Source organism: Marmota flaviventris, chromosome 13, assembly GCF_047511675.1.
Source record: "Marmota flaviventris isolate mMarFla1 chromosome 13, mMarFla1.hap1, whole genome shotgun sequence".
NCBI classification, from domain to species: Eukaryota; Metazoa; Chordata; class Mammalia; order Rodentia; family Sciuridae; genus Marmota; species Marmota flaviventris.
Window position 1 is genome coordinate 44025472 of NC_092510.1, and position 27940 is coordinate 44053411.

General features: G+C 34.2%; 1 protein-coding gene and 1 non-coding gene across 2 annotated transcripts in view; one reads left to right on the forward strand and one right to left on the reverse strand.

Moving 5' to 3' along the window:
- The window catches only part of Ptprd (protein tyrosine phosphatase receptor type D), a 380695-nt gene that overhangs the window by 153948 nt on the left and 198807 nt on the right, over positions 1 to 27940 (reverse strand). The window contains exons 9-16 of the mRNA XM_071600638.1: positions 27244 to 27513; positions 23723 to 24304; positions 13032 to 13165; positions 10924 to 11068; positions 7298 to 7603; positions 6243 to 6436; positions 4105 to 4131; positions 342 to 459 (exon numbers count right to left, since the gene is read on the reverse strand). Coding sequence (XP_071456739.1) covers positions 342 to 459; positions 4105 to 4131; positions 6243 to 6436; positions 7298 to 7603; positions 10924 to 11068; positions 13032 to 13165; positions 23723 to 24304; positions 27244 to 27513 — 1776 coding nt within the window. The remainder of the gene's footprint in view (positions 1 to 341; positions 460 to 4104; positions 4132 to 6242; positions 6437 to 7297; positions 7604 to 10923; positions 11069 to 13031; positions 13166 to 23722; positions 24305 to 27243; positions 27514 to 27940) is intronic.
- LOC114098879 (small nucleolar RNA U13) lies at positions 99 to 202 on the forward strand. The gene has a single exon (XR_003583809.1). It is a non-coding gene; the product is annotated as a small nucleolar RNA U13 (small nucleolar RNA).

Below are 27940 nucleotides of genomic sequence, written 5' to 3' on the forward strand. Positions count from 1 at the left end.
TAATTTGGACAAACAGCACTTAAATTATTCTTTTCTCCTTAACTCTTTTCCTGAACTAAAAATACAAAAAAAAATCCACAAAAAAAAAAACATGGCTGATTCCCTGGTTCATAAGTGTGATGACTGAGTGTTCATGCTATTGTGTGAGATGTGCCTCCCTCTAAACCTTGTTTAGAGACATCTGCACATTACCCATCTGAATATGAAAAGAAAAAAAAATCCAAACATGGTCCATTTATTTCCTCCAATTTTACGATAACAAAACAATGATGGACTCCACCCATAGCACTTGGAAAGTTGGTAATACTGTTCAAGGCACAAATGAGTACAGATATGATTACCTGCCCCAGTGGTGGACACCAGTTTGGGCTTGCTGCGAGCACCATCTCCTTTAGTGGTGTAGGCTGTGACTGTGAGGGAGTAGGAAGTTTCAGGCTGTAGCCCAGATATGATCATGTCCTGAAATGACACCATAGAACAACACTGATTCATTATATGCCACAAATACCCTAAGGAATACAAGGCCTTCAATCATCACTCTGCATGCCTGAGCATCCTCTGAAGTCATGCTAAGCACTGAAGTCTCATGCCTGCAGCTCATGCTATGGAAATCTATTTTCATGCTGACATTGAAGGTGGGTCTTCAGGCATCCTAAGAAGCAACTTTTAGGCATAGCAGTTTAAAAAAAGAATCTGGAGCCAAACCTGAACTCTTTGAATTTTAAACCCGCCTTACTTACTAGCTTGATAAACAAGGACAAGCAAGTTTGCCCAACTGCACCTCTGTTTCCTGTCTGAAAGTTACCAGCAAGGGTAACCTGAGGATTAAATGAGTGATATAAGAACTGTATCTGGCTCATAGTAAGTGATCCACAAACTACCTGTTATCTTCTACCAACAGCTTTCCTTATCTATCTATTGAAGCCCAGCTCACTGACTGGTGACATGGCAGGTGCTGACGCAGTCTGTTCTACCACCAGGTAAGTAGTTTACCAGATGGCTGATCTGTTGGATCTAGATATCCTCAGAGCCAGAGAACTCCAGGAACTCATTATTAGTTAATTATATAGGCTATGAACAATAGAGATCAGATTATAAAACCAATAGTATAAGAAGACATGTACTACATTGCTAATATGTGTTTAATTCATTCAACTGCTTAGAAAATATTAAATATTACAAACTATGTACCAACTCTCTTACTTCTCTTTTAGCAAGGGCCCAAAGTTGTGATGGTTATAAGACCAGATATCTTTGAACTGTTTCTACAAATTAAGGACTAAATGGGAGTGTACCCATCTAGAGTTCTAGTTACCGATTTGTTCTACATTTTAGAGCTACTCACATATGCATACACACATACTCGTACAGATTTTTTCACTTCCATGATTTCAAATTGACTTTGGATAAATTTAAGAAATGCACAATGCCATTTTCCTCCAAATCTAAAAACAGCATAGGTGTCAGTGAACACTGGGTTGTATGCAATACAATAGGGCTTTTCTCAGCAAGACTATTAACAGGTACCACAGAACACAATTTTTGAAGCTTGTCCCAAATGGCAGCTTTTGACAAGTTGCTTTCTAAAGAGAGTAGGAATACCATCAATGTGGAAACTGGAGCACTTCAGATTCCATCCTGAAGAGCCATTGGAGATTTTATGCCACCAGATAAATAAAGTATTTGGAAAAATTATTTTATCTGCAGGATCTTGAGATGGTTTCACTTATATTACAGAAGTTATCAAAATCAAATAAACCACCTGAGAGCAGTATTTTATGTTATGGTGGGAAAAATGGATATTCTAAACTTTGTGATGAATACATGCTAACTATTTTCCATGGTTCCCAGGATCACTGCTGAAAAGCAAAGGAAGCTAACAGGGAAAAGGCGGCAGCTTGGTTCTACCACCAAGTTAAATGGCGAGAAATGTATGCACCCAAAGATCTCTATCAATGTATGATTCAAAAAACTGGGGCTAATCATGTGTGTCCTTCATCTTGCTGAGATTGTCAATGGATACCATAAGTAACACTCTTTAAAACTGGGCAAATCCTTATCAGCAGGACATTGTTGCCAGCCACTCCTGGATTGGCCATGATAATAGTACTGCTTGGGCTACATTTTCTTTCTTTAAGCTGATGGTTTCAGGCTCCTTGGTGAAGAGGTATGTCTAAGGGGAGGAACAAGTTCCCACTTCTTCTCTCCTCCTCTTCCTCCTGTACTCCTGCCTGTTAAGAGTCGGCATTTCTGAGGTTCTGTCACAGTACTGGTCTGCTGCCTTTCTCTCTTGTCTTAAAAAACCTGAATTCATCTCAAAACCTAAAATAATTATTTCTCTGTCACATGTTTATCTCCAGCTTTAACCATCCCAAGTTCCATCCCATGCATATGGTCAGAATGTGCGGGATGTTTCCTTGTGATTTTTTCCAGTTATCTAAAACATCAAAAGCATTCCCAGAAGCAGACCGCCACCTTCCTTACTTACATATTTTAATGAAAGGCAAGCCATCTTTAAAACTTATGAGTTTTCTCTGACATCTTTCTCTTCTGGCTCGGCATGTGTTTGTCAGTTCTTAAGATGCTGACAACTCTCCCTTTTTTTTGTCTCAACTTTGTTAAATGTTGATCACTTCATGAGTGAATTAGTAGAAGGACTCTTTCCCCTTGTTTTTCTATTTGCTATATTTTCGGTATCTAATTTATCCACTAAGTCACTGGTTTTTAAACTGCAGGTAATGACCCATTTAGTAGGTCATGAAATCAATTTAGCAAGTCGTGACCAGCATTTAAACAGAAAGGAAATGGAACAGACTTGAGTAAAAATGTTAAAAGAGTTCATTATATTTAAAATTAAGATATGGCTTTATAAAACTTTTATTTCTGTTAAACATGTGTGTGTACCGGATTAAAACATACATCTATTTCTTACTGTGTGTCATGGTCAAAGAAGTTTATAAAATAGTGCTACAGCCTTAATTCCACGAGAACTGATACTCTCTATATATTTTCTAAGATCCCCAATAAGAACCTTGTGCTCTGGCAATAAAAATATACAATGGATAAACTATCTTCCTTGCTACCTTTGTTATTTTTCTTTTTAACGATTTTCTTCAACTCTTCAGAACTGAAGACCACCAGCTCTTCAGCAGTTTTTTCACTGTATTATTCACCCTTAGCTGTATTTACCAGTAACATTCTTAATGTAAGTTTTCTTTGTGTCCCACTCTCACCCAACTATACATCAATCTCAACTGCCTTCCTGATGCCTTCTGCTCTGCGCAAAAAGCACTCCTACTTCTAACTCCCCAACACACACACATAGGTTCACCTATCCACCCCCTACTCATCCCTTAAAATCTCAAGTACATATTATAACCTTGTCTACCATCCTGGTCCACTGTGTCTGAATTCAAAGCTCTTACTGACATTGTCAACTCCTGGCATTACAGGTTGCTTCAGGCCTTTACATTTGCTGTATTTTACAAATTTTTCAGAACTTCACATCTTCCTAGCAACCTACACTGTAAACACTTGTAAGGAAGGTGTCATATCCTGCATCCCCTGAAGTAACTTATATACAGTAGGCTCTCAATAAATAACATGAACCACTCATTCAAATGTATTAAAAAAATTCCTTCCATAGTGAGAAACTGCTTAATTCTTGACATGATTCACTCCAATTTTAAATGGAGTACAATGGAGAACAGCAACATCTAGATAACCAGTGCCAGATGCACACCATGCTGTCCACTCAATACAAGGATAACAAGCAACCTATATTAAACTACTTGCCACCTTCAGTCTGGGATGCCTCCATTTGAAGCATGCCTCCTCTGACTGTGTTACAAGGCAGAATTAGTAGCAGAAATGAAAATAAATATCAGGAGCCCATTCCTTACGCAGTCAGTAGCACCATGCTGATTTCACAAAACAGTAACCAAAACGAAAAGTGCATACGTAGTGAAGATAACTTAAAAATGGTGAGTTAGTTCATGCATCCAAGCCAACTGCATTGACAAATCATAAGTGAAAGAAAGTGATCAGAAAAGACAGGCATACATGTACAGTCTGTTTTTGACAAAGCAGTCAGAAATTACTCACATGTTCAGTAGTATCATCAAATTCCCACTGATTGAGATTAAGAAGGTGGGGGCGGGGACAAAATAAAAAGAAATGAAGAGAAATTTGTAGCCCACTAAAGGCCATTTTGCCCACCTTTGATTAAAATAATAGGAAAAATAATTGAAACAACATGTACAATAAAATTGGAAAGAATATAAGTATTATGATGCAGCCACTCTCACATCCAAGGAAGAAATTAAACTAAATGTTATACTATTGAGATTGATAAACCCAGCTAATGTATTTTTTAATGTATGGATTCCTAACAGGAATCAATAAGGTATAGCAAAAAGATACAGTTTCTAATCATATTCTACTTCATGACTTTTATTTTGACTTTTTTTCTATTACATAATTAATGCAACTTACTATTCAAATTAATATCTTTCATTATATTAAAATCATATGGACACAGTAAAAACCTATTTTAACAAATAGTCAAGTAGAATAAATGAGGAAAAAGCAAAATAAGCATTGGATAATTAATTTCTCAGTAGAAGAGAGAAAAGAGAGTTGACTGTTAATGCATTATATAACTCCATTAACTCCCCAAATTCAGTCAAAACAGAGATAAAAATTACCATCTTGTGATGTTAAATAACTAAGAACCGAAGAAGAATATCAAAGCACAATGGTCATATTTTCTTTTCCATAATGGCAGACTCAAAAAATATAGCAATAATAGCTTTATATACTTTTTGAGAACTTTCTACTTTATAAGCTATTGCAAAATAAGTACTTATAAAAAAGCAAGTCACTGGCCCTTTCCCTGTATCAAGGGGATATTATGAATCTCCACCTACAAATATGGAAGTAGCCTTTAAAGAAAATATATATGCACAAGATTTGGGATAGAAAAGTAAGCTGCAAACCTGGATCCCTTTAGTTAGAATTCTTTGAAATGGGGGCAATTGTAAGCACTTTTGTGAACTGACTTATGTTAAGACTTTGAGGGTAAGTACTTTCCTTAGGGGCACAGGGATATTTAACATCTTCTTTTCTTCAGAGAGAAAAGAACATAAAATTTGGCAACCTAGTACAGCAGCTTTGACTTGGTTCATAATACTTCCCACTGCCAAACAAAGAAAGGCATTTTCATTTGGAATAAATTTCAAATTTTCACTAACTCCATCCTTTTTCCTGCTCAGCTACCAATTTGCAGTATAGGCAAAGCAATTCAGTATTTATAATGTCTCATCACCATTCCGCAAAGCAAAGGTAAGCTAGTCTACAGGTTATGTCTAATTTCCAGCATGGCATTATAAATTGAAATCTTCCTCTTCTTTTTAGGAACATGTGCGAAATACAAGTTGATTTATCATGGGACTGTCCTGAATCAAGTCACCTCTAAATAAAAAGACCCAAATTTTCCAAAGGTCGGTTTTAAGCAACTGATTATAAAATCAAGTTGTGACACCATAGCTGTGATCCACTGCCCTAAGATCAAGAGAATTTCTCACATACCACATACTCAACTAATCATTGTTAGCATTTAAAAAAAAAAAAAAAAAAAACAATGATTAAATGATGGCTAAACATGGGGCATACTAATATGGGCTTATTCTCTGGGAAACTCTAATTTTTACTAATGACAAGGAACTATTGTCATTATTTTCATTTTCTGAAATATGAAGCAATTACTTTCTTCAAATGCGTGACTTAAAAAAATACCAAATAAAATACTACTTGGGCACCTTTTGTGAATAAAAATCCGTTCTTAATTGGAAAAAGTCATACATTTAGAAATTAGATCCACAAAGTTCCAAGCATTTTTAGTATAGCAGAAAGTAGATCCTATCAGCAAACTGCAACTTAGAATCCTTCCCTTTGATTAAATCAATCACTTTTTTGAAGCCGGAAAGGCAAGCTCAATAGTTCAAAAGAGCTAAATATTCACCTTTTTTAAAAAGTGAAATTTTAATAGACTTAAGGTCATTTCATTACAATTAATTTCTTGATGTCATTTCTGCTTAGAAAAGTAAATAAACATTAATATGTTTTAAAAATCCAGAACTTTATATGTATTTTTTAAAAGTAAAAAATAATAAACAAAACTAAAATAGACTAATATAAACCCATCATGTAAAAAATAAAGGCATCTAATTTCAGGGGCTTACCTGTGCATCTGCCAGCATGACATCCTTCAGCATGGGCTGGCCCTTGGGCTCACCATTTTCCATCCTCACATAATGGACCTGGTATCCTCTTATCTGGCCATGCTGTTTATTGGGCACAGGTGAGCGCCATGAGACTTTAACAGATGTTGAGTTGACAGCCTCTACCTCGACTTTTCGAGGAGGACCACTAGGAACTGGAACAACATCATCGGATAAAAGAAAATTATAGGCACTTGTCCCACCCAGTGAGAGCATTTTGTTTACTTAAAAATGGGTAGACCCCACTATGTTTTCTTTGAAGAATACAAACATTTTCAACCAATGAAAATGCTCAACCAATCTGCTCTACCTTTTAAGAAAAGATCAAAAAACATGACCAATGCAAAAAAACAAAATGGAAGAAAAAAAGAGTATCAGAGAAATAGAAAAACATGTAAAAAAAAAAAATGTACAAAAGCCAAGGAAGATGCTTTGCGGTCCAAAGCATTAAAGCACAAAGAGTATTGCATTGAAATAATAATAAAAACTGATCGTTGATTGTTGTGTGTTTAAAGGTTTCTTTTTTTAATAGCAGAATAAAAAGATTCTTGATTACATGGATTATCTTCTTTTTCTCATATCAAAGGTATTCCAAATGACAGATGCCAAAAAGCGAATGTCGAGCATCATTGTCTCTGAAATATGCAAGACCAAAAAAAGGCAACAAGAAGATAAGAAGGCAGTTTTGAAAAGTTAAATTCAAAATGGAAAAGAAGTGATTACAAAAAGTCAAGAAAAACTCCGAAGACTTTAGATGGAGGTACAGAGAAAGGCTGGATTGCAAGATCATAGGAGCAAACTGTCCTTTTAAAAGGAAGAAAATTATTGCATTGAGACTGGGGGGGAAAAAAATCCCAGGATGCAGCAAAAACAAGTCTTTGGCAAAAAGATTGAAGTAACAGCAATGCTGGGTAAAAAGCTGAGCAGAGAAAAATGAATAACTGTTAGCCTATCAAAAGACAGCAGACCAACACTGTGTCAGAAGGGTGCAAATTGACGGAGCGTAGGCAACATACCATCTTCATCCGTTCGAATCAACACGGATAAGCTCTCAGGGCCAGGGCCGACATCTGTGTGGGCAGTCACAGTGATCCGGTATTCAGTCCATTTTTCCAGCTGTTCCAAAAGGTATTTGGTAGTGTCCGAAGGAATTCCCAAAACCTCGTGAGGCTTGTCATCTTCCCCATCCACTGCAGTATACTTGATGGAGTATTCAGTAATAATGCCATTCTGTTTTTCCACTGGTGGAGGTTGCCAACTTACCAAAATACTAGTGGAACTTGGGCTGGTGCAACTAATGTCTTGAGGAGGAGCTGACGGCTCTTATTTTGGTAGTGAGTTAAAGGAGGATTTGAGTGAAAGGACAGGAGTGGTTGGAAAAAAAAATGATAAAACAAAAGAAAAGGCAAAAATAAATAAACAATAAGGGCAACAAAACAAAAATAAGGCTTTGAAACTTAAAGTTTTAAAGATAAATTTATGTACCTTGGCTTAGTAATATGAATAAACCAAAAAATGAATAAATGATAAAAAATAAATTGTTAAATAATGAGTGGGGGGAATACATGAAAATGAAACCTTGAGATAATAGAGTCTCAAATAAAATTACCTACCTGAGATTTAAAATTCTTCTCCTACACCAACCCTTCATTATCCCCACCACCCCCTATACTGACTATCCAGCCCTCCCCCAAGCTGCAAATAATGTTAATTTTTTTAACCTTGAGATTTTCGTGATGATTCACTGATGCCATTTCATGCTCTCACTTCTACATTCTAGAATGAGGACAATTCATATACAATATACAATCACGAAAGGATTCATATGGGGGGAAATTTATAATAACTTCTAGGTATCCTGCCACTAGTTCCAATGAAAAAGAAAGAAAAGCCCAACAAACATAAAAAAGGTTCATCCTAACTAAAAAAAGTCTGCATGACCGGTTTTAATGAAAAATGTTAACCTGACATTGATCATAGCCCAAATACAGTGAGCATGCAGAATCAATAAAGGATGAGAATGCACAGTCCAAGGTTTACCTACCCGAGGGTAAGGTCAGTCTTGTTGATTCTGACTGTAACTTGTACTTACCCTATGTCAGCTTTCAGCTTTTTTATTATAACTCTTCTTGAGACATCATTGCTAATAAAAAATTAGATCCCACCAGCAAATTTTGGTAAAATCAGTAATAATCATCTATCCCTTTCAAAATGTCAATAAATGCCATTAAAAAGACTTACTTAAAAAAAATCCAAGAATCATCTGGAAAACATATGACTTATGTGCAACATCTCTTTCATTGTGTGCATAATTAATCATATAAAGTGGTTTTATATAAGAGTCAAAAGTTACACTTTTTAATGCCCATTCTAAAATAAACTAGTCACCTTCTGAGCAATTATTTCCATTAAATTAGGCAAACATTATTATTTGAAAAAAAATTAAAAATCCACGAAGGTAAACACAACTACTTTCATCAATTGTTCTTAAAGTTAATAATGTATCTTCCTACGAATGACAAACAAGAGCATATAGTGTATGTGTGTGTGTGTATAGAACTATATTACATATATATATATATATATATATATATATATATATATATATATATAGAGAGAGAGAGAGAGAGAGAGAGAGAGAGAGTAATTTTTTGTATTTAAATATCATTTGGGGATATCCTTAGCCTTTTTTTGTTTTTTGAAAGGAATGTCTTGGCATGTTGCTCAGGCTGGTCTTGCGCTTCTAGACACAAGTGATCCTCTTATCTCAGCCTGCTAAACACCTGGGACTACAGGCTGCCACCATGGCAGCAGGACTGTAAGTCTAATTAGTATGGAGTGCAAAATATATTAAATTGTTTGGAGGATTATGGCTCTCTCTGAATCTATGTGCCTGAAGTTCATCATTATAGTCAATTAAAATTAAAATCTTCTGTTTGACAAAAGAAATCCTATGTGACAGCCTTATCAATTTGAAATAAGATTTGCAAAATCACTAGAGTATTATTTTTATTGATTCTGACTCCAAGTTCTTATATCTTAAACTATAAAACTATATATTAGGTGTGGTCATTATCATAGTAAGTTGTTGGTCATATAATGCCAAGAACTCATTTGTAATTCTTTTTTAAAAGGGTTATTTGGTTTTCACTATGCTGCTACTTTCAAATCTCCTGGTCTATGAAATTAAACTCAACACTATTTGAAACTTACTTTAATAGAGTAGGTACCATTTTCATGCAACTACAAAAATTTCATTTTACATCTATACATGTATTTGTGTAAAAAAAAAGTTAAGACTTGCGAACCATGCAAAATTAAATACTGAAGAATGTAACATTTCTTTTAACTAAGTGCTGCTCAATTTTAAGAAATTACCTTGAATAATACTATTTATTAGCCTGTCTGAAATTCAAAGCAGATATACAGAAACTTCACTAATTTACAAGTGTCAGTTTTTAAATGAAAGGAAATTTGGGGGGGAAAAATTCATAATCACTACTAGATTAGACCACAGTATTCTAATACTCCTCATATTAATAATCATGTTTTAATTGAGAGAATATGAATGTTATCAAAACACCCTGAAAGGTTTGAAATGTCTATAGAAAATGAAGTGATAAAAGAAGTCCGTATATGAAAGGAAACTAATCTTTTAAAATACATAAATTTCAATTTGCTGTTAGTTCTAAATATGAGGTCAACAGCATCCGCTTGACAAAATACAATGTATTCATATTGAAATTTATCTACTTTATAAGCTACCATGTCAAAAAGCACAGAGAAAATATTAAACAAAACATATTAAGACAACAACTGTATTAAACTCTTCAATCCAAGGTAAATAGTTGTCTCTGATCCAACTATAGATACTTACTATTAAAAAGCAAACAATAATATTCTGAACCACCAAACTTTCCATCAAAACCAATGTCCTATGTAACACTTTATAAAAAAATAATCTGTTTGGGCACAATAAACCCCCATTATCATAAAGAAAACTGTGCTTAAGGGTAAAAATTCCAAAAAGAATTCAAACCCAAGGAAACAAAATACAATTTAGGATTACAAATGTTCTTGTGGTCCTTCTGGTTTTATTCAGTTTCTCTGAATACAGATTTTCTATGTCCGTTCCCAATTTCCAAATGTACTACTTACAGATTTAATAAGAAACTAGTCGTAAGAGTTGATTGAGCTTTTCTTCTGAGTAGGAACAGATACTGAAATAATGCCTTGTTTCTTAGCACAGGTAAAACTTATGTGCTTTAAAGAGATGAAAGCTGTGTATTTCGCTCCATCTTTAGTTTGCTCTTCCCTTTTCTGACTATTTTGCAGTGTTCACAATCTCAGTTTTGCCTTATGGCCCTATAATTCATTCCTTTGTGCCTAATCTGCTTTCACTTTCTTTTTACCTGTGGAGGTCTACTAACTTCTCTCAAACACTTTCCATTGAGGACAGGAATTCTTTTATTTGGATCAAGTTTGAAAACAACATAAAATCATCATGAGATGCTTATGATCACATAGATAACTGGCTATGTTACCACATTAGCAGGGATGTTTTGTTGGTAGAGCCAAATGCCAGAAATATGTCCTAGTGAATAAAAAAAAGGGCAGAAAATAAACAAAGAGAGACACCTACTTGATTGCATGGTTCTGGCTGATATTTCAGCCGTCGAAGCACCGAGGCCTTGAGGAGAGCGTGCAGACAGACGGAAGTAGTACAGGCTGTTTGGTCTCAACCCCTGTAGCCTGTATGATGTCCCTGGCTCGATGGTAATTCGTTGCTATGAGTAATAAGAGTATTTGATCATCTTCGTTAAGATTCATGCAAATTATTTTTTGTTGTTATTGTTTTTTAAAATTTTTAAATTTGTTCTAATCAGTTATACATGACAGTAGAATGTATTTTGACACACTGTACACAAATGGAGCATAACTTCTCATTCCTCTGGCTGTACACGGTGCATAGTCTCACCAGTCATGAAATCATATATGTATATAGGGTACTGATGTTGATCTCATTCTACTGTCCTTCCCATCCCCACAGCCCCACCCCACCTCCCCCCATGCACAAGATTCATGCGAATGTTTTTTAATCACACTGTAACATTAGACTCTATCATCAGAATTATGATGTTATCAAAATAGCACAAAAAGAATCCGAAGTGAGCATCAAGGACTATATTTTTATTATATAATAAAAATGTCATGGTTTAAAAAGCAAGTTTCTTTAAAAGATAAGTAAAGCATGGAATAACCAAAGCCTGAGGTATTTCTAATGTCAGCAATGTTATGCAAATCCATCAGATAAGAGGCAGACTGAGAGGCTGACACTCAGGAATGTGTTCTACTCAAAAGATATGTATGTTGCTGTGACACAAACCACAAGAGAAAGTGACACCTGCCTCAATAATAGAAGATGCCAAACCTGTGGCATCTTCTCCCATACATAACTTTCTACAGTCTAAACAGGGGGATAAAAAAATATAACCAGAAGTAGCAACAGTTAACTACCAACACAATATACAAGATTTTGCCACAAAAGAGATAAGAATTCCCCAAGTTCTAATAAGATAAACATCAGACATTAGTCACTAAAGGAAGTTGAATAATTTTCATTGAAACCATATCACCACTCCAGGTTCATTCAAAATAATGAGAACTTCCTTTTTATGAATATAAAACCTACATATAGAAAACATACATATTCAAACTTTATATATTTTAACATTATCAAGAGAGATTTGAAATAAGATTTCTTTGATTGAAAGGCTACATCTGTTACATTTTATGCTTAAAATTTTCCAATGAATTTTAGAAAAAATATAGTTGTCCATGAGTAATCAACCTTGGATTGAACACTAGCCTGTAGTAAACTTTAAAATGCAAGCAAACATGTAATCTAGTAATGGCATAAATTATCTTAAGGCTTTTATCAAATAGTGTTTGCTAGTCACACAAACAAATAGTCAAGGGGAATTCAAATATAAAACTAAAGTAAACATCCCTAGGGTATTCTGGCTTGCAAATATGAAAGCTCTCAAAAATTTTAGATTCATTAAACAAGAAAAAAATTCCCTAAAATTTGTAAAGCACAGAAGGTGTGCCAACATTTAAGCATCCACAATATTCTTAAATGAATTAAGATGCGAAACTCTTAGTACAGGGTCAGTTAATATAAGTACTCATTGTATTGACTTTTGGTTCACACTTTCAATAATCCACTATCATTGTAGTTGCACAGCATACTAACACCTTTACACACACACACATACATATTCATATCAAATACTTTTTAGTGTACTAATAAACATTTACTATGGGTCATCTTTCTCTAAAACCAGTCTGGACAAATGAACAAATCCATTTCTTCAGTGACTTTTATTAGTGTACAGAACTCATTCAATCATGTAACTCCACATTGATATAAATAATATAAAAGATAAAGGAAGTCCCCAAGTCTTATGGCTATCTATTCTTCTCTGACCTTTACCTCTGTAATATGAATCTTGGAAACCTAAATGGAAAAGCATTCCAGTAGGAGCAATGATTTTGTTTTTCTTCCCCAAAACATTTCTGCCCCCACAACCTTTTTTTCTAAGTCAAGTTCCTCTGATAATGAATAATTTTTCTCCATGAAGGTCCTCTACAGGACCTTGTCTGACCAAGACCCTCAACAAGTCCATGGAGGTAAAGCAGAGGCCCCAAGGCAACAAATAACAATGAAGGTGAGAAGCATGGTCTTACCTCCTCACCGTGCTCTCCATCCTTGTAGACCAGTTCATAGCTGGCGATGGTATCAGAACGTGGAGGTGTCCAGGACAGCAAAATGCTTGTTTCAGACTCAGGTTCTGCTTTGAAGTTCAGTGGCTGTCCTGGTACTAAAAATAGGGAGACAAAGGATTGAACTCACCATCACCATGAGTAGTCACAAAGCCTTCCCCAGCACATCCACCTAAACCTTCAAAATACATCTACCTGCATAATAAGCTTCATGAGACCTGGATGACTTGTACTGTCCAAATTAACCTCTTTGTGTACAGCTCATTTTTGTCCCTCCAAAGCTCAAGAACGTGATAAATACTATCCTTGTCCTTATACGCAGTTTAATATATACACAGATGCAGGAGGATTTAAAAGTATATTATGTATGTATGTCTCTGGATTCAATTTTAAGGATAATAAAATTATAAACTTTTAATACTATTGTAAGAAATGAGATTACTTACACAGTGCCATGTTGCAATATTTAAAACAAGTGCTAAATCCATAAAAGTTGTTACTTACAACTCAGGGAAACTGAATCTGTTTAGCACTACATGTATTATTCAAGCATATTTCCAGTTAGGTTTACAAAAATCTCGCCTTTATTCCATTAACAAACTACAGGAAACCAAGAATCACCTAGTATTTTTCTTACCAACTCACATTTTGAAAGAGATGAAAATGGAGAAATGAAAAAAAAAACACACCATTAATTATAACTACTTCTCTTAAATTATTTTTAAAATGTTTAATGCATTAGACACAATACAAACATAATAGTTCTTGTAGTGGCATGGTAACAGAGGTTTTCTATAATTCTCACATTAGTCACATAATCTATGTAATAGATATAATTTAGTAAAGCCACCTATCAGAATTAATGAGAACAGGAAGTGTGTTCAGTTTATGGCACCTTATTCAAGGAAGTTTTACTAACCCAAACTTCCTAGTCAATATCTAACCATCTTATGGTTCCCTATCCATTAAACATAAAACTGATGTATGTCAAGGTATTACTAACACATCTAAGTATATTAAAGTGCTCTTCAATGATTTCTGCTGATTGGCTATGATTGGCACGGGCCTTGGCAATTACTAAGTATTTTAACCAATGCCGTGGATATTATGTTGTGTTTCTATATGCAAGACCTGAACATATGTCCAACTCCCCACAAGTTCACGTGAGAATTCCATGTGTATTTTATTAAAAGAAAAATACTTCACATCAGAAGGGAAAGAAGTTCTAAAGTATGCTTTCTGGCAAGGTAGGCATAAACATTCTAAGACACATATATAAACTAATATAATTTTTAGCTAAAATATAACTTTTAAAATAATGCTTGAAGTATCATTTTGTAGAAAAAATATACACAGATATATATTGTTCATTTTCTTTTTACAGCCATGTCTCTGTAGTCTGACTAAGGGGGGGGATAAATAGAAGCCCTTCATTTAGAGATTATAAATCTAAAGGGGTCTCAGAGTGATTACTGGGGTCCCTGGTGACTATTCTATTCCTCCGCCTGTTTGTCAGCCTACATCTGTGTGTACTCCATAGGGTTCAGGGACACACTCATGTTTGTACTGATGTAGCCACAAATAATCAGTGTCTTATATTTCTATTTGCCTTCCTTATCTTCTATCACAAGCCTTGTGATTTCTCATTAATTTGTTGCCTCCAGGAACTTATTTTCTGAACAGTGTATCAAATTTTTTTTTTCAAGTATGTCCCCAGAGGGTAACCTAAGACAATCATTCGAATTGAGAGGAAAAGATAAAAGATAGAATATCAAAGAGCAAGAGAAAGAAACAAAGGGGAATTAAAAATAGGCAAATCACCAAATAAATAAAGATAAATAAATAAATAAATAAATGTGTGTGTATGTGTGTGTATATATATAAATATAATTTCTAAAAGAGAATTACCAAAGGCAACAACAGGACCAACAAAGGAAGCCAGGAAGAATCAGATGGGAAAATTATGATTGGATTATAATATCTAGATGACGAAAGAGTTTTTCAGTCTAAAAATACACAAACAATCATGTATGTGTAGCTACTCATATTTCTCTACTTTTATTTTTTTATTTCCTGTAATTTATACAATTCTGGGAAAGAAAGCCTGTGTTAACTCATCACTCAAACCAAAGTGGAATACAGTATAATGTCAAGTATTAGAACCATGTACAATATTGAAGGGCTACTCTCAAGAAAACAAAGGGTTTTTTATGAATTTCCTCCCTGTCCAATGCTAATAATAAACTGACACTGATTGAAAACATCTTGGAAACCTAATTAAGTTTTTTCTTACTTAAACTGTTTACTTTTTGTTTTTAATTTGTCTTGAATAAATTCGTAGTTAGTCTCAATGTTTCATTCTTATTTAGTGACACAAGCTTCGTCCAACCTTCTGTTTGGTTCTATTAGGAGTCCCTTCCTTCTTAATAATGAATTAAATGAGCATATCAAAGTCTCAGAGGGTGAACCGTCATTTCTGTTTTGTTTTACTCTTGGACAAAGTAATTGTTGACTAGATGAATTGATGTTAAGATTCTCTATCTAACATGCAGAGGTTTAGAGAGAAAAATCATTTATTAGATTTTAAGCTTGTAGTGGAAACATACCTGCCTAGAGGTATCAGGCAAATAATTAGATGAGTAAACATACTATATGGGGCCTCAAACCAACAGGAGAGTAGCTTCCTCACCTGAACAGGGATAACAGATCAAATTCAGTGCCTGCAGGTGTCTGCCTTGTACAACATGAGTCAAGTTTTCCCCACCGTCTGATTTTTTTTTTTTCCAACAGAAATTGCTAAGAAATCTTGTAGGTAAAATTTTCCAATTTTTAATGATTTATTATTAATTAATTTTGAAAAAAACTGCATAGGGTAAAATTTGTCTGTAGACTAAATTCAGCATATGGATCAAATGGCTTAAATTATCTTTATTATATGAGGATTGAGGGCTACTCAAACTTTCTTGGGAATTGAAGATCTACATAAAGATTTCATTCATTGGCATTTTGTTATATTGGAAACAACTAACATAAAACTGAGTACTCAAGAAAAAAACAAAGATTGTCAAATGAATGGATATATATTTTTACTTACAAAGTAGTCTTAATGATCATAATATAGATATACAGGAAAACACTTTAGAGGACTCCAGACTTTCACATTTGGTTTCTTAGCACCATTTGGGAGACACTACAAATAGTTTCTTCATCAGTCAACTGAATTATTATACCAAACACTAAAGCTACAGAGGTTCTGTTTTACATTAATACTCATGCTTTTCTTTATATGTTTTATATGTATTTATATATATTTATATAAAACATATACATAATTATGAACATTTATATATAAACTTACTTATATGCCTATTTACATATCCCTTATGATCTCAGTCTTGCATATTTATATACATATGTGTATCTTAAGCTCCCAGTCTTTAAACTTTACATTTATTTGTATTCTTTTATAATTCCTACTTCATTTTTTTGTCTTTTTACATGTACTTTTTTTTGCATTACAATTCTTACTAAACATATATGCCACAATTTTTCATATCTGTTTGTATATAAAGTATGTTGACACCCAATTTGTGTCTTCATACATGTATTTCAGATAATGATGTCCATCACATTCCACCATCCTTGCTAATCCCCTGCCCTCTCCCTTTCCCTCCCACCCTTCTTCTCTATCTAGAATTCATCTATTCTTCCCATGCTCCCCCTCCCTACCCCACTATGAGTCATTTATTTGTTGACTTTTTCTTCTTTTAAAGAATGAACTCCATGCAATAAACTTTCCTCTTAGAACTGCTTTCATAGTGTCCCATAGATTTCAATATGTTGTGTCTATGATCTCATTTACCTCTAAGAATTTTTCAATCTCCTCTTTGATGTCTTCTGCAAAAACACATTGTTCATTCAGTAGCATATTGTTTAGTCTCCAGGTGTTGGAATAATTTTTATTTTTTATTTTGTCATTGATTTCCAGTTTCATTCCATTATGATCTGATAAAATACATAGTAGTATCTCTACTTTTCTGTATTTGCTAAGAGTTGCTTTGTGGCATAGTATATAGTCTATTTTAGAGAAGAATCTATGTGCTGCTGAGAAGAAAGTATATCCGCATGATGCAGGTTGAAATATTCTATATCTGTCAGTTAACTCTAAGTTATTGATTATATTATTGAGTTCTATAGATTCTTTATTCAACTTTTGTTTTGAATATCTATCCAGTGGTGAGAGAGGTGTAGTAAAGTCACCCAAGATTATTGTGTGGTGATCAATTTATATTATTTTATAGTTACTGCTTTTATAGTTACTACTTTTTTCTCTGAGTACTTTATTTACCAGTTTTTCTGTGTTGTAACATTTCCCTCACTGATTAACTAAACATCAATTATATGATAAAAATATGAGATCCTTGAAACTTAAAAGTAAATAAACAGACTGCATCTAGAACATTGAAAATAATCTTTCCACATTAAAAAGATGTGAGAATACTGACCATGCGCAAAATGTACAATCAAATATGGAAAGCTAAAATGAAAATGCAGTACAAATTTTTCTTTAAAATCACATTTTAAAAATCACAATGTCCTGTACATTCATGTGCTCTTTCTTGATTACTTACTGAATAGCCACAAGGAAATAAAAATATGAGCTGTCAAGTCCTTAAAAATGAGATTATAATCCTATTGATAAATGTCAAGTAGTTGATTATTACTACAATTATATTCTACATAAATATCTGAAGGCAACTCAGTGAAGGATGAAGACAGACTGAGAAATGCATGAAAAATCCTTTATTTCATTTGAAATGCTCATATATTAGAAGGGATCCATGTTTGAGTAAAACGTAGGTAATATCTCCAGATAAAGCCTGTCACATATTACATTGCTAAACTACAATTTTATCTTGACATGTTATAAATATGAAATATTACCAAAGATACTAGAAAACCTACTATTGCTAAAAGAGCTAATACTTTAACAAGGTACATATTTAAAAATGTGTTTACCTAGCATATTGATAAATGATAATAATAACAATAAAAGCAACAGCCAGAATTATGGTTGTAGTAAAACCAAATTCAAAACAAAGAGTCATCTGTAAGTGCCATACATATACCACTGACAAAACAGGTACTTAACACATAAGCATCTATACAAATCTTACTGCCAACTGTCATTAACTATAAATAAGAAAAAGTTAAACTTTATTACAGTTGTATTTACATCCAGTGCTCCTATACTCATTGCTAAAACGATTCAGGGAGCAGTTACACTGGACTCATAATTTTGATGACTTGAAGGCAGTGTTTTTCTAGTTCGCTTATATGGCCTGTTGACATAACCAATGTAATGATTTATACCTTTGTGGAAATCTAAAACACAGTATTTATAAATGTCAAAGTCTGTGTTTTAGTATTTTTCCAATTTCCAGAATATGTACAATGCACTTTAAGCAAATTTAAAATACTTAAATTTGATATCACTGTTTATATGGTAACTATATGCAATTCTTTATCTTTTCCAGGCCTATCATGTGAAAGTGTACCCACGGATATCAGTAGACTTTTTCCAATAATCTACAAAATGTATAGAAGATATGCTTTCTGAAGAATGTTCAAAGGGATCTAAGATTTAGAATACTTTCAATTACTATAAATATCATTTACTTTAATGCATTAGATTTAAAGTATAATTTGTTAAATTTCTTTATCAGACTTTTATTTGTGCTTCTTCTGTAAACTATAGTTACAGAATATTCCTATTATTTACATAAGAAAATGACAGGTTGTCCCTTTCTTTCCTGAATGTGTTTTCTAAAATTGAGTACACCTTCATAGCACAATATAAATGTTTTCCTCCTTAGTGGCCACATATCCCCATCTATTCAAGGTAAACTACTTGGAAGTGACAGTCTTGCCAAAATTTAGATTTATGGAAAATTTGAAAGATTGATCCTTATTTTTAGAAAATAATCATCTTAACCAAAATCTTTTCATTTTTAAAATCATTTAAAGATTATTTTAATATAGTCAACCCTACTAACATTCACCCTTGTGGGGAAATGTTTTGTTGAGGGCACTTCAAAATAAACTTTTTTGATTTTCTATACTTCTATAAACACTGCAAATAAATTTATAACATTGCTCAATTTCTATCAATCAGCATTTGAGATCCAAAGTGATGACTTTCTCTTAAACTCACTTTGTTCTCAAGTGCTATTTCTTCTGAATCTTATTGTAACAAAACTAAGAATGCAAGTGTGAGGAATTAAAGATAATAAAGTGAAATGAGCACCTGTCAGGCACAGAAGTCATCAAAAATGCACATTTTTGTGTATATGTAATTAAAACATACTTAAATTCACACACATTTTAGAACTATAAATTTCTGCAGGCTTAGAAGAGATAAAATTGCTGTGGAAATATTCATATTCTCTACAGGAGTATTTTATAACAGTTTTATGTTCTTGTACAGCAATGATCCTAAGAATTAGCTAGTCAGCAATAAAGAGAAAGGGGAAGCTCAGCATTAATTACATCAGAACTAACATCATTGTATTTGGCAGATGTCCACTAACATCAAATGGCCTTTGTTAATTAAGCCTATAGAACAGACCAAATCAGTGAGCTATTTTGGAGGGCTTTCTTAGCCTATTGATCTTGGCAAGCACAAGTCACTATGTCATCATATATCTTCTCAATCAATGAGCATTAAAAGGTACGACTATTATGGAAGGTTCTTGGAAATATCTTAATGTAAAAAAGAGTGAGTCAAACACAGATTGAGAACCATTCTAACACATCCATGACCCATTCCTCTTGATTTTCTAAATTGTGCCATTAAGTGAAATCAGACCTTGCAAAAATAGAGTCTTTAGAACACATCAACTCAGTTGCCCCTTTCATCATATTACTTTCAGTGAATTTTGATTCAGTGTTATATTTTGCCTGCTGGTAATATTTTTAAAAATTGAAATGTACTGTTTAAACATCACTTCCATATTTTTCACCAACCTGTGTCTGAAGACATTAGTGTATGTCATTCAATGTTTATGTGTCCAGAGAATTTATATGTTTTGGTTTAATATACTTTCAGGAAAACATGTGTTTCATAGGTAGCTAACTCCTCCTGTCTTTTGAAAATAAAGATTTAAAATAATGCAGATTTTTTAAATGTTTTTTTTTTTTTAGTTGTTGATAGAACTTTATTTTTATTTATTTATATGTGGTTCTGAGAATTGAACCCAGTGCCTCACACATGCTAGGCAAGTACTCTACCATTGAGCCACAACCCCAGCCCCAATACTCTAGATTTCTATGTTTAAATTGGTGGTTACAAACCTTATAGCAAATTTAGTGACTGAGTATAGCAAACTTTTTATTAAAAAGCAAAAAAGCTAATCTTCCTACAACTCTCAGATAAACTTTTTCGTATCTCCATGTTTCAATGAACTTTTGACCTAGTATAATCTAACAGCCACCTCAAATATTTCAAAAATAAATTACATGTAATTCTTAAAGGCATAAATAATAATTTGTGTTTTTCTCTCCTGCCTCTATTTTTTTCAACATCTACTAGGCAAAAACACTAAAATTATGCCATTAGGAAATTCTTAATTTGAAAGATAATGATAGTTAAAAATTTCCAGGGTCCCTGCATTAAAATTTTTCTATTCCATTAAATAACTTTATGATGGAAGACAAGTATCCAAATCTTCTTCTTCTCCTCTTTGATCTGGGAAAATTATTCATCATCAAATGATAATTGCACATCTATCCAAGTGTGTGTCTTGAGAATATATGTAAGTTCTGAGCATCGTGATCAGTCTATAAATTACCTGTTGTTATTATTGTTATTACTATTATTATTGTCTAATTAAATTATAGCATATTTCTGTCTATTATCTAACTTACAGTTCTGGTATAGTTAAACTATAACAGAACTATACCAAAAAATTCCAATGTTGAAGTCTCAATGCACAGAACATTATAGAGTGACAATATCGAATACGTGATCATTGCAGTTCTAGTTATTTCATATGAGGCTATTAGGATGAGTCCTTATCTATTATGATTGGTGTTCTTATAGAAAGTAAGTTTGAACACATACTTGCTTATAAAGAGAACACCATCTGAAAAGGAAGACACAGCTCAGATGTTGTTTCCAAAGCCAGGGAACTGTCCTCACACCAGCAGAAGTTACGGGAAAGGTATGAAATATATTTTCTTAAAAGCCCTCAGAAGGAAGTGAAAACTTGATTTTGGATTTCTAGGCCTTAGAACTGAGACAACTGATTCCTACCATATAAACCACTCAGTATGTGGCACTTTGTTACAGCAGCCGTAGAAGACAAACACTACCACCAAATTCTTTAGGCTGCTTATTATTTTTTTAATATTTATTTTTTAGTTATAGGTGGGCACAATATCTTTATCGTGCTGAGGTTCAAACCCAGAGCCTCACACATGGTAGGCAAGCGCTCTACCTTTGATCCATAATCCCAGCCTAGGGTGCTTATTATTATAGGAAAGATAACTGAAATTCAGAGAGAATGTATTATGGTTTGGATCTTAAAATCCTCCCTGAGGGCTGGGGTTGTGGCTCAGTGGTAGAACACTTGCCTAGCATATGTTAAGGCTCTGGGTTCAATTCTCAGCACCACATATAGATAAATGAACAAAGTAAATTTAAAAAGATCCTCCCTGAAAGGCCCATATTCCACATAGGTGGTGCTAATGGAGACTGCAGACCCTTTAGGAAGGAAGTCATTTCATTGGCTGTATGAAGCCTAGTGTAAGGAAGTCAAATTCATTGGCTGTATGCCTTTGAAGGAGCTGCTGGAACCTTCTCTTTCTCCTCCATTTCCTGGCCACCATAAGGTGAACAGCCTTGCTCCTTCGTGAACTCCCTAGCATGACACCCTGCACAGATTCTAAAGCAAGGGAGACAGCGGACCATGAGCTTAAACCTCTAATACCATGAGCCAAAAAAAATCATTTCCTCTTTTTAAGTTATTTATATCAGACATTCTTGTCATAGTAATGGAAAGCTGATTAACACATGAAATAACTTCTCCAAGTTCACAGAGCCAACTAATGGGAGCTTGAGTTTCAAGCACCAAGGATGTTTAAAATAAACAAAAACAAAAACAATCCCCCCCCAGCTGTAAAATTAAAAAAGCTTAAAGTGGAATATACCTCCTATATACTTACTTATAGTCATTTAATGGTCATCGATCAGCTAAAATATCATGAGAAATAATCTCAGATGACTACTTTTAGTCAAAGAAAAAAAACAACAAATTTCTACATTTTCTAATGAGAAGCTTTTATGATAAAATCAATCTATAATATTTCTCTGCATATTAATATAGCAAGTAAATACAAACAAGTTGCAATTGGCAAGTGGGGAAGGGACATGGATGATATTTGGTACATTTGTAGTAAAACACTTTTTATAGTTAGTTTGGGTTCACTGTAGTAGTGAAAACAGTAAATCCATGAACAAGCCAGAGAGAACCAAATAACACTCTGAAAATGAAATAAAACCAGGCCGGCTATAAATATGCTTTGAGATACTGTGTGCCAAGGACAAATAGTGAACACTCTGAGTCATTTGATTCATAACTCCATGCCACGAAAATAAGTCTGTGGCTCAATGAAACACAGGTACCAGTGAAACCAGATAACAGTGTGTTATCCAGTTCTAACACCTGAGAGAAGGTATTAACCCATCGCCAAGATTAGCAGTGAGTTATACCTACACATTAGAGATACTATCTCCAATAATGCAGTTCTGTGCAGATTCCTAGAACATGCCAAAGGCAAACTGCCAAAATGCTCATAGATTAATGCATGTTTACAAGGTGCCAACACAATAAGAAGTCAAATGAGCAGGTATCTGATGCTGAAGAATAAGCTTCAGAAGAAAGATAATTTATACTCCCAGATCAAGGCAAAACTGATTACTTTGAGTCAAATTTCAGAGGTTTGATATCCTCTCAGAAAAGTAAAACCACTGGTAGGGCTAATATTTTCTCCATAAAATAGTTTGGTGTTTACTCTAGCACCTCATAAAATGGGTGAATAAGGCCCCAGAAAACTGATCTGAGATTCTGCCAATTCAATTGTCTTTTTTCATCTATCGGGGGACCATACCGAGGGAAAAAAAATTTCAAACCATTCAAATAATACTGATTTTTATTAAAAAAGTAACTTCCTGGAAAGCAAAAGTCACATAAATATCCAAGGCCCCGGACAGTTTTAGTTTAAAGTTTATCTTGAGTCACCTAATCTTATACAAATTAAATAATTTCTGGAAACCATTCTACCAGAAGCACTGGTACAAAGTAGCAGAATTTTCTTATTTTGAATTGATGCAAGAAGAGGGCATTCATCATCTCATACAGAAAAATCTTCAACTTATTCTCACACAAATGAAAAAGAAATGATGCTTAAAACACACCTCTGTCTAACATGGTTTTTGATTTCTCAGGCATCTGTGCCTATTCCTCTTTAGACATTTATCACAATTTCTGGATTTGAAGCCCTGACTTTCAAAACTTAAAATTATACTTTCTTTGTGACCTTCTCACCCCTACCTCCTCCTTCCTGCCCCATTTCTCATCCTGACCCTGACTTACCTCCTGTCTGAGTGATGACTTGTATGTCGCTTGAAAGAGGACCATCTCCAATTGAGGTAAAAGCCAGGACTTTGACAGAGTATGTTTTCTGGGGCACTAAGTTGCCAATAGTAGTGATTTGGCTGTCAGCTACATTGTGTTTCATCCAGTTGTTGACATGCTGAGTAGGATCCATTGTGTAATAAACTCTGTACCCTTGGATCTGTCCATTTGGCTCCTCAGGTTCCTTCCACTGCACCAAAATGGTGGTTGAGCTCAACATCCGTGCCTGTACATCCCTTGGGGCACTGGATGGTGCTTGCTCTGAGGTCTGTGTTAGCACAGGCTCACTGGGAGGTCCACGCCCAATGTTATTGACAGCAACAACCCTGAATTCATAATCCGAGTAGGGGCTTAGTCCAGCAACACTGTAGCGTGTGGTTGCCACCCCATCAATTTCTTTGTAAGGTTCCTCAGAATTTTTAGGTTTATGCTGAATGATGTAGTAAGAGACAGGCTCAGGGTTCCCAGAGTCCCACGTCAGTGTGATGCTCGTGGCTGTGCTCTCTGTCACTACTGGAGTTCCTGGAGGTTTGGGTAAGGCTTGGGTGGAGAAAAAACATAGTGACTACCCGACTTCTCCACAATGTTGCATGAATCAACAAGCTTAGTTATTGCAATGATAAAATTATGCATCTACTGAGGATTTAATTAGATAAACTTAAAGCAAAGGATAGTTTCTAAGTGGTTCAGAAGTGTGGTAAAACATACACAGGTAATGCAAATCTCATTTTTACCAGTAAGGTTTGACAGCATATTTTGGAGCTTGTATCCAAATCCAAAGACTGATTTGCTAAGTGATCCTGGATATGTTCCTTAACCTCTCCTTGATTTGGTTTTCTCATGTGAAAAATGGGAAAACTGCATTACTGGAGTTATATTAAACAGCTGAGTAACTATTTCATGGGTTTGCTCTGAAGATTAATGAGCTAATCTAGTAATCCTCAAAAAAATGTAGATGCAGTTATTAGTATTTTTACACCAAAAGCTTGACTATCTAGTCTCCTTTGCTTCAACAAACAAATTATACAACTAAGTATCAACACTCAAAAAGAACAAAAGGTAGAATATACTGAAATAGAATGGCTATGAAAAAAAGTTTCCATATTCTTTTACAAACATAGGTCATAAGGAGCTTTACAAAAATTGTCCTACAAATTTTGAGATAGGGTTAGGGTTAAGTCTTTCTCTGGCATGTGTGAGGTCCTGGGCTCAATTCCCAGCACTACCCAAAAAGAGAAAAGAAAAAATAAATTTAGAGGTTAAAAAGAATTGTAATTTCAAATCAATGGGGTTTTTTTGTAATTTGTAAAAATAAAGAAACTAAATTAAGATATATTTACAAGTCATTTTCTAAAATATGTTCTTGTCAATAAAAATTCATATTCTACATAATAAAAATTCTATGTTCTGTATCTGAGACTATTAGCTACATGACAAACATTTGCATTTAAGTCCATCTTTTAAGAGATCCAATTTTCTCCTTTTCACAGAACACAACTTCAAAATGCTCTTGTTTAAGGATATTAATCATCTATAATGGTAGCCTTCTTTTTAAATGCTTTTCTATAGACCACGATTGCAAAAGGGGAATTCTACCAGCAGACTTTTTAGAGAAAACCAGGAAGATAACATTCATATAAGCAGATCATTGTGTGGCTCTTGCAACACCTCTGCAATGGAATATTTTCCAGAGAAACAGGCTGGTACTGTGAACTTCCTGCTGTACTCCCCATACCTAGAAGACTGCCCCACACTGAGCAGGATTTTAAGTGAGAATTGTCAAATATCTGAGGAATGAGTTAGTACTCATTCTTCTATCTTCAAACTCTTCCTTTTATTTTGGTTTATTCATTATTTTATCTTTGAGATTCACCCTTAGGCTTTATTCATTTTTGAGGTAGAAAGGGAAGAGAATTGGCACGAGTCAGAAAAACAACAACAACAAAAAAAGTGGAAAAGATAAGTGTATTGTGATTCCTGCTTTTGAACTCTTTAAAGTGTTCAGCAAACCTTCAAATATTTAAAATTCAAATGGTTATTATGAAAAGAGGTGATTTAATATTTATATATTACTCTAAGAGCTACAGAATGATAATATTTGGCCAAGGGAATTTTCTAAGAATAATAAGACATTTCTTCAAATATTATGGCCTGACAGTTTTCAAAGAATTGAGTAATCCAGATTTCCCCTGTATTTCTGAATTTAAGGTAAAAAAAATCACTATATAAACTTATATTTACTAATATTAACTGACATTAGCTTTTCTAAGTGGTGTTTATTGTCTTGGATCTATAATGTAGGATAAATAAGAGCATGGTTAATATTTTAAGGACACATGATACATTATTTTAAAGTGACAATAAATAGCTGGGCAAGATACTGCATATCTGTAAATATTGTGTTGAGGCAGGAGGACTCCAAGTTCAAGGTCAACCTCAGCATCTTGTTAATATCCTGTCTAAAAATAAAAATTAAACAGAAAAACAAAGGCCTGGGCCTATAGCTCAGTTTTAAAATGCCCTTGGGTTTGATTCCCAGTACCAAAAAAATAAAATAAATGTTGATAATGTGCACTTTTACTCTCACATTACAGTATTGATTTTACATGGCATAGATTTGAAATATATACTCAGTTGGAGATAATGACGCCAATTATAATGTGTGTTGCATTTTCTTAAATTATACTTTCAAGAAAGGGAAGATAATTTTTGTTCATTCTGCAAAAATTCTAGACATTGCAAGAAACAAGTTACCCTCAGTATGACCCCATTTCCTAGTTTTCTAGAAAACAACTGATATTCCCACACATTCAATTTTTTTAAAACTCAAAATAGTCAGAGATAGTGTTTTAGTTGTATTTAGAAGAAACAATTTTATGAGCACTTATCTATACAAGTGGAAGGATAAAACTAAAACAGATGATAATGCTACTTCATTTGATTTTTGTGGTATGGTCCATCAAAAACTTTGAGCTCCTCTTATTAGCTTATGCTAATTTCAATGCTCTTTTTCTTCTCTTATGTAACTTTAAACTTTTAACAACACTTGTTTGGATTCTTCTTGGGACTCTGATCAACTCTTTAGACTAGTATGAGGCTGGTAATAACTAGTCTTACCATAATGATCAACCAGGTCTAGCTTTCCTGACTCTGCCAGGTTAGTGCCTGGGGCTGCCTGTTGTTGAATATTTTGACAATATCTTTAAGTTGTCAATGGACCTTTATTTAGATGCAGTGCTGAGAATCTAATGCAGTGCCTCACACATGCTAGGTAAGTGCTCTGCCTGTGAGCCAATATTTTTAAGAAAGAATTTGCTTATCTAGATATGTGTATACTATATAATTCCATTAGGTTCCACACATTTGAAACAGAGAAATGAATTGATTTAATTCATAATTCTGAAAACAGTTTTTCTAGGGACATTAATCAGGTACCTTTCGTGTACCCAGATTTTCAATGCCTGACTCACTGAGCATACCTTTGACAGTGATCTGTGCTATTGCTTCAATGACACCCAGTGTGGACATAGCAACACAGGTGTAATTTGCTGACTGTCTGACATCATTCAGTTCTAGGACATTTCTTCCTATTGGCATATCATCTTCAGGTGTCAGATCTTCTGCCCCCAACATCCACTTCACATAAGGCATTGGTGACCCCACTGCCACACAGGTGATATTAACACTTCCACCTGGCATGATTTCATGATTAGTGGGTGGGATAGAGAATCTTGGTGGGACACGGCGAACTGGAATAAAACACAAGGGAAGATGGTAACATATACAAGGCAAGAAGAAAGTGGCTTGCTAAACACATCACATGCACAGTACAGACACAATTAAACAACTGAAACATATTGTGGACCGTTCAAAAACAAAACAAAGAAAAGCTGTGGATAATACAGACCATACAAGTATGGTGTGTGTATGCACAGAAGAATTTATTTAGTTTAATCATTGATAACTTAGACACATTCATACAAAAGTGGATTCAGACCTACAAGGGCCCCACGAAAACTATCTACAAACTAACAATACACAAATATCATGCATAAGATCAACACAGAAACATATACATGCATGCATATAAAAATGGTTACATGCACGCATGTATATGCAGAAAGAGGGGCTGGAAGGTCACCAGCATCTGAGTTGACAACTAAAGCCAACTTTAGC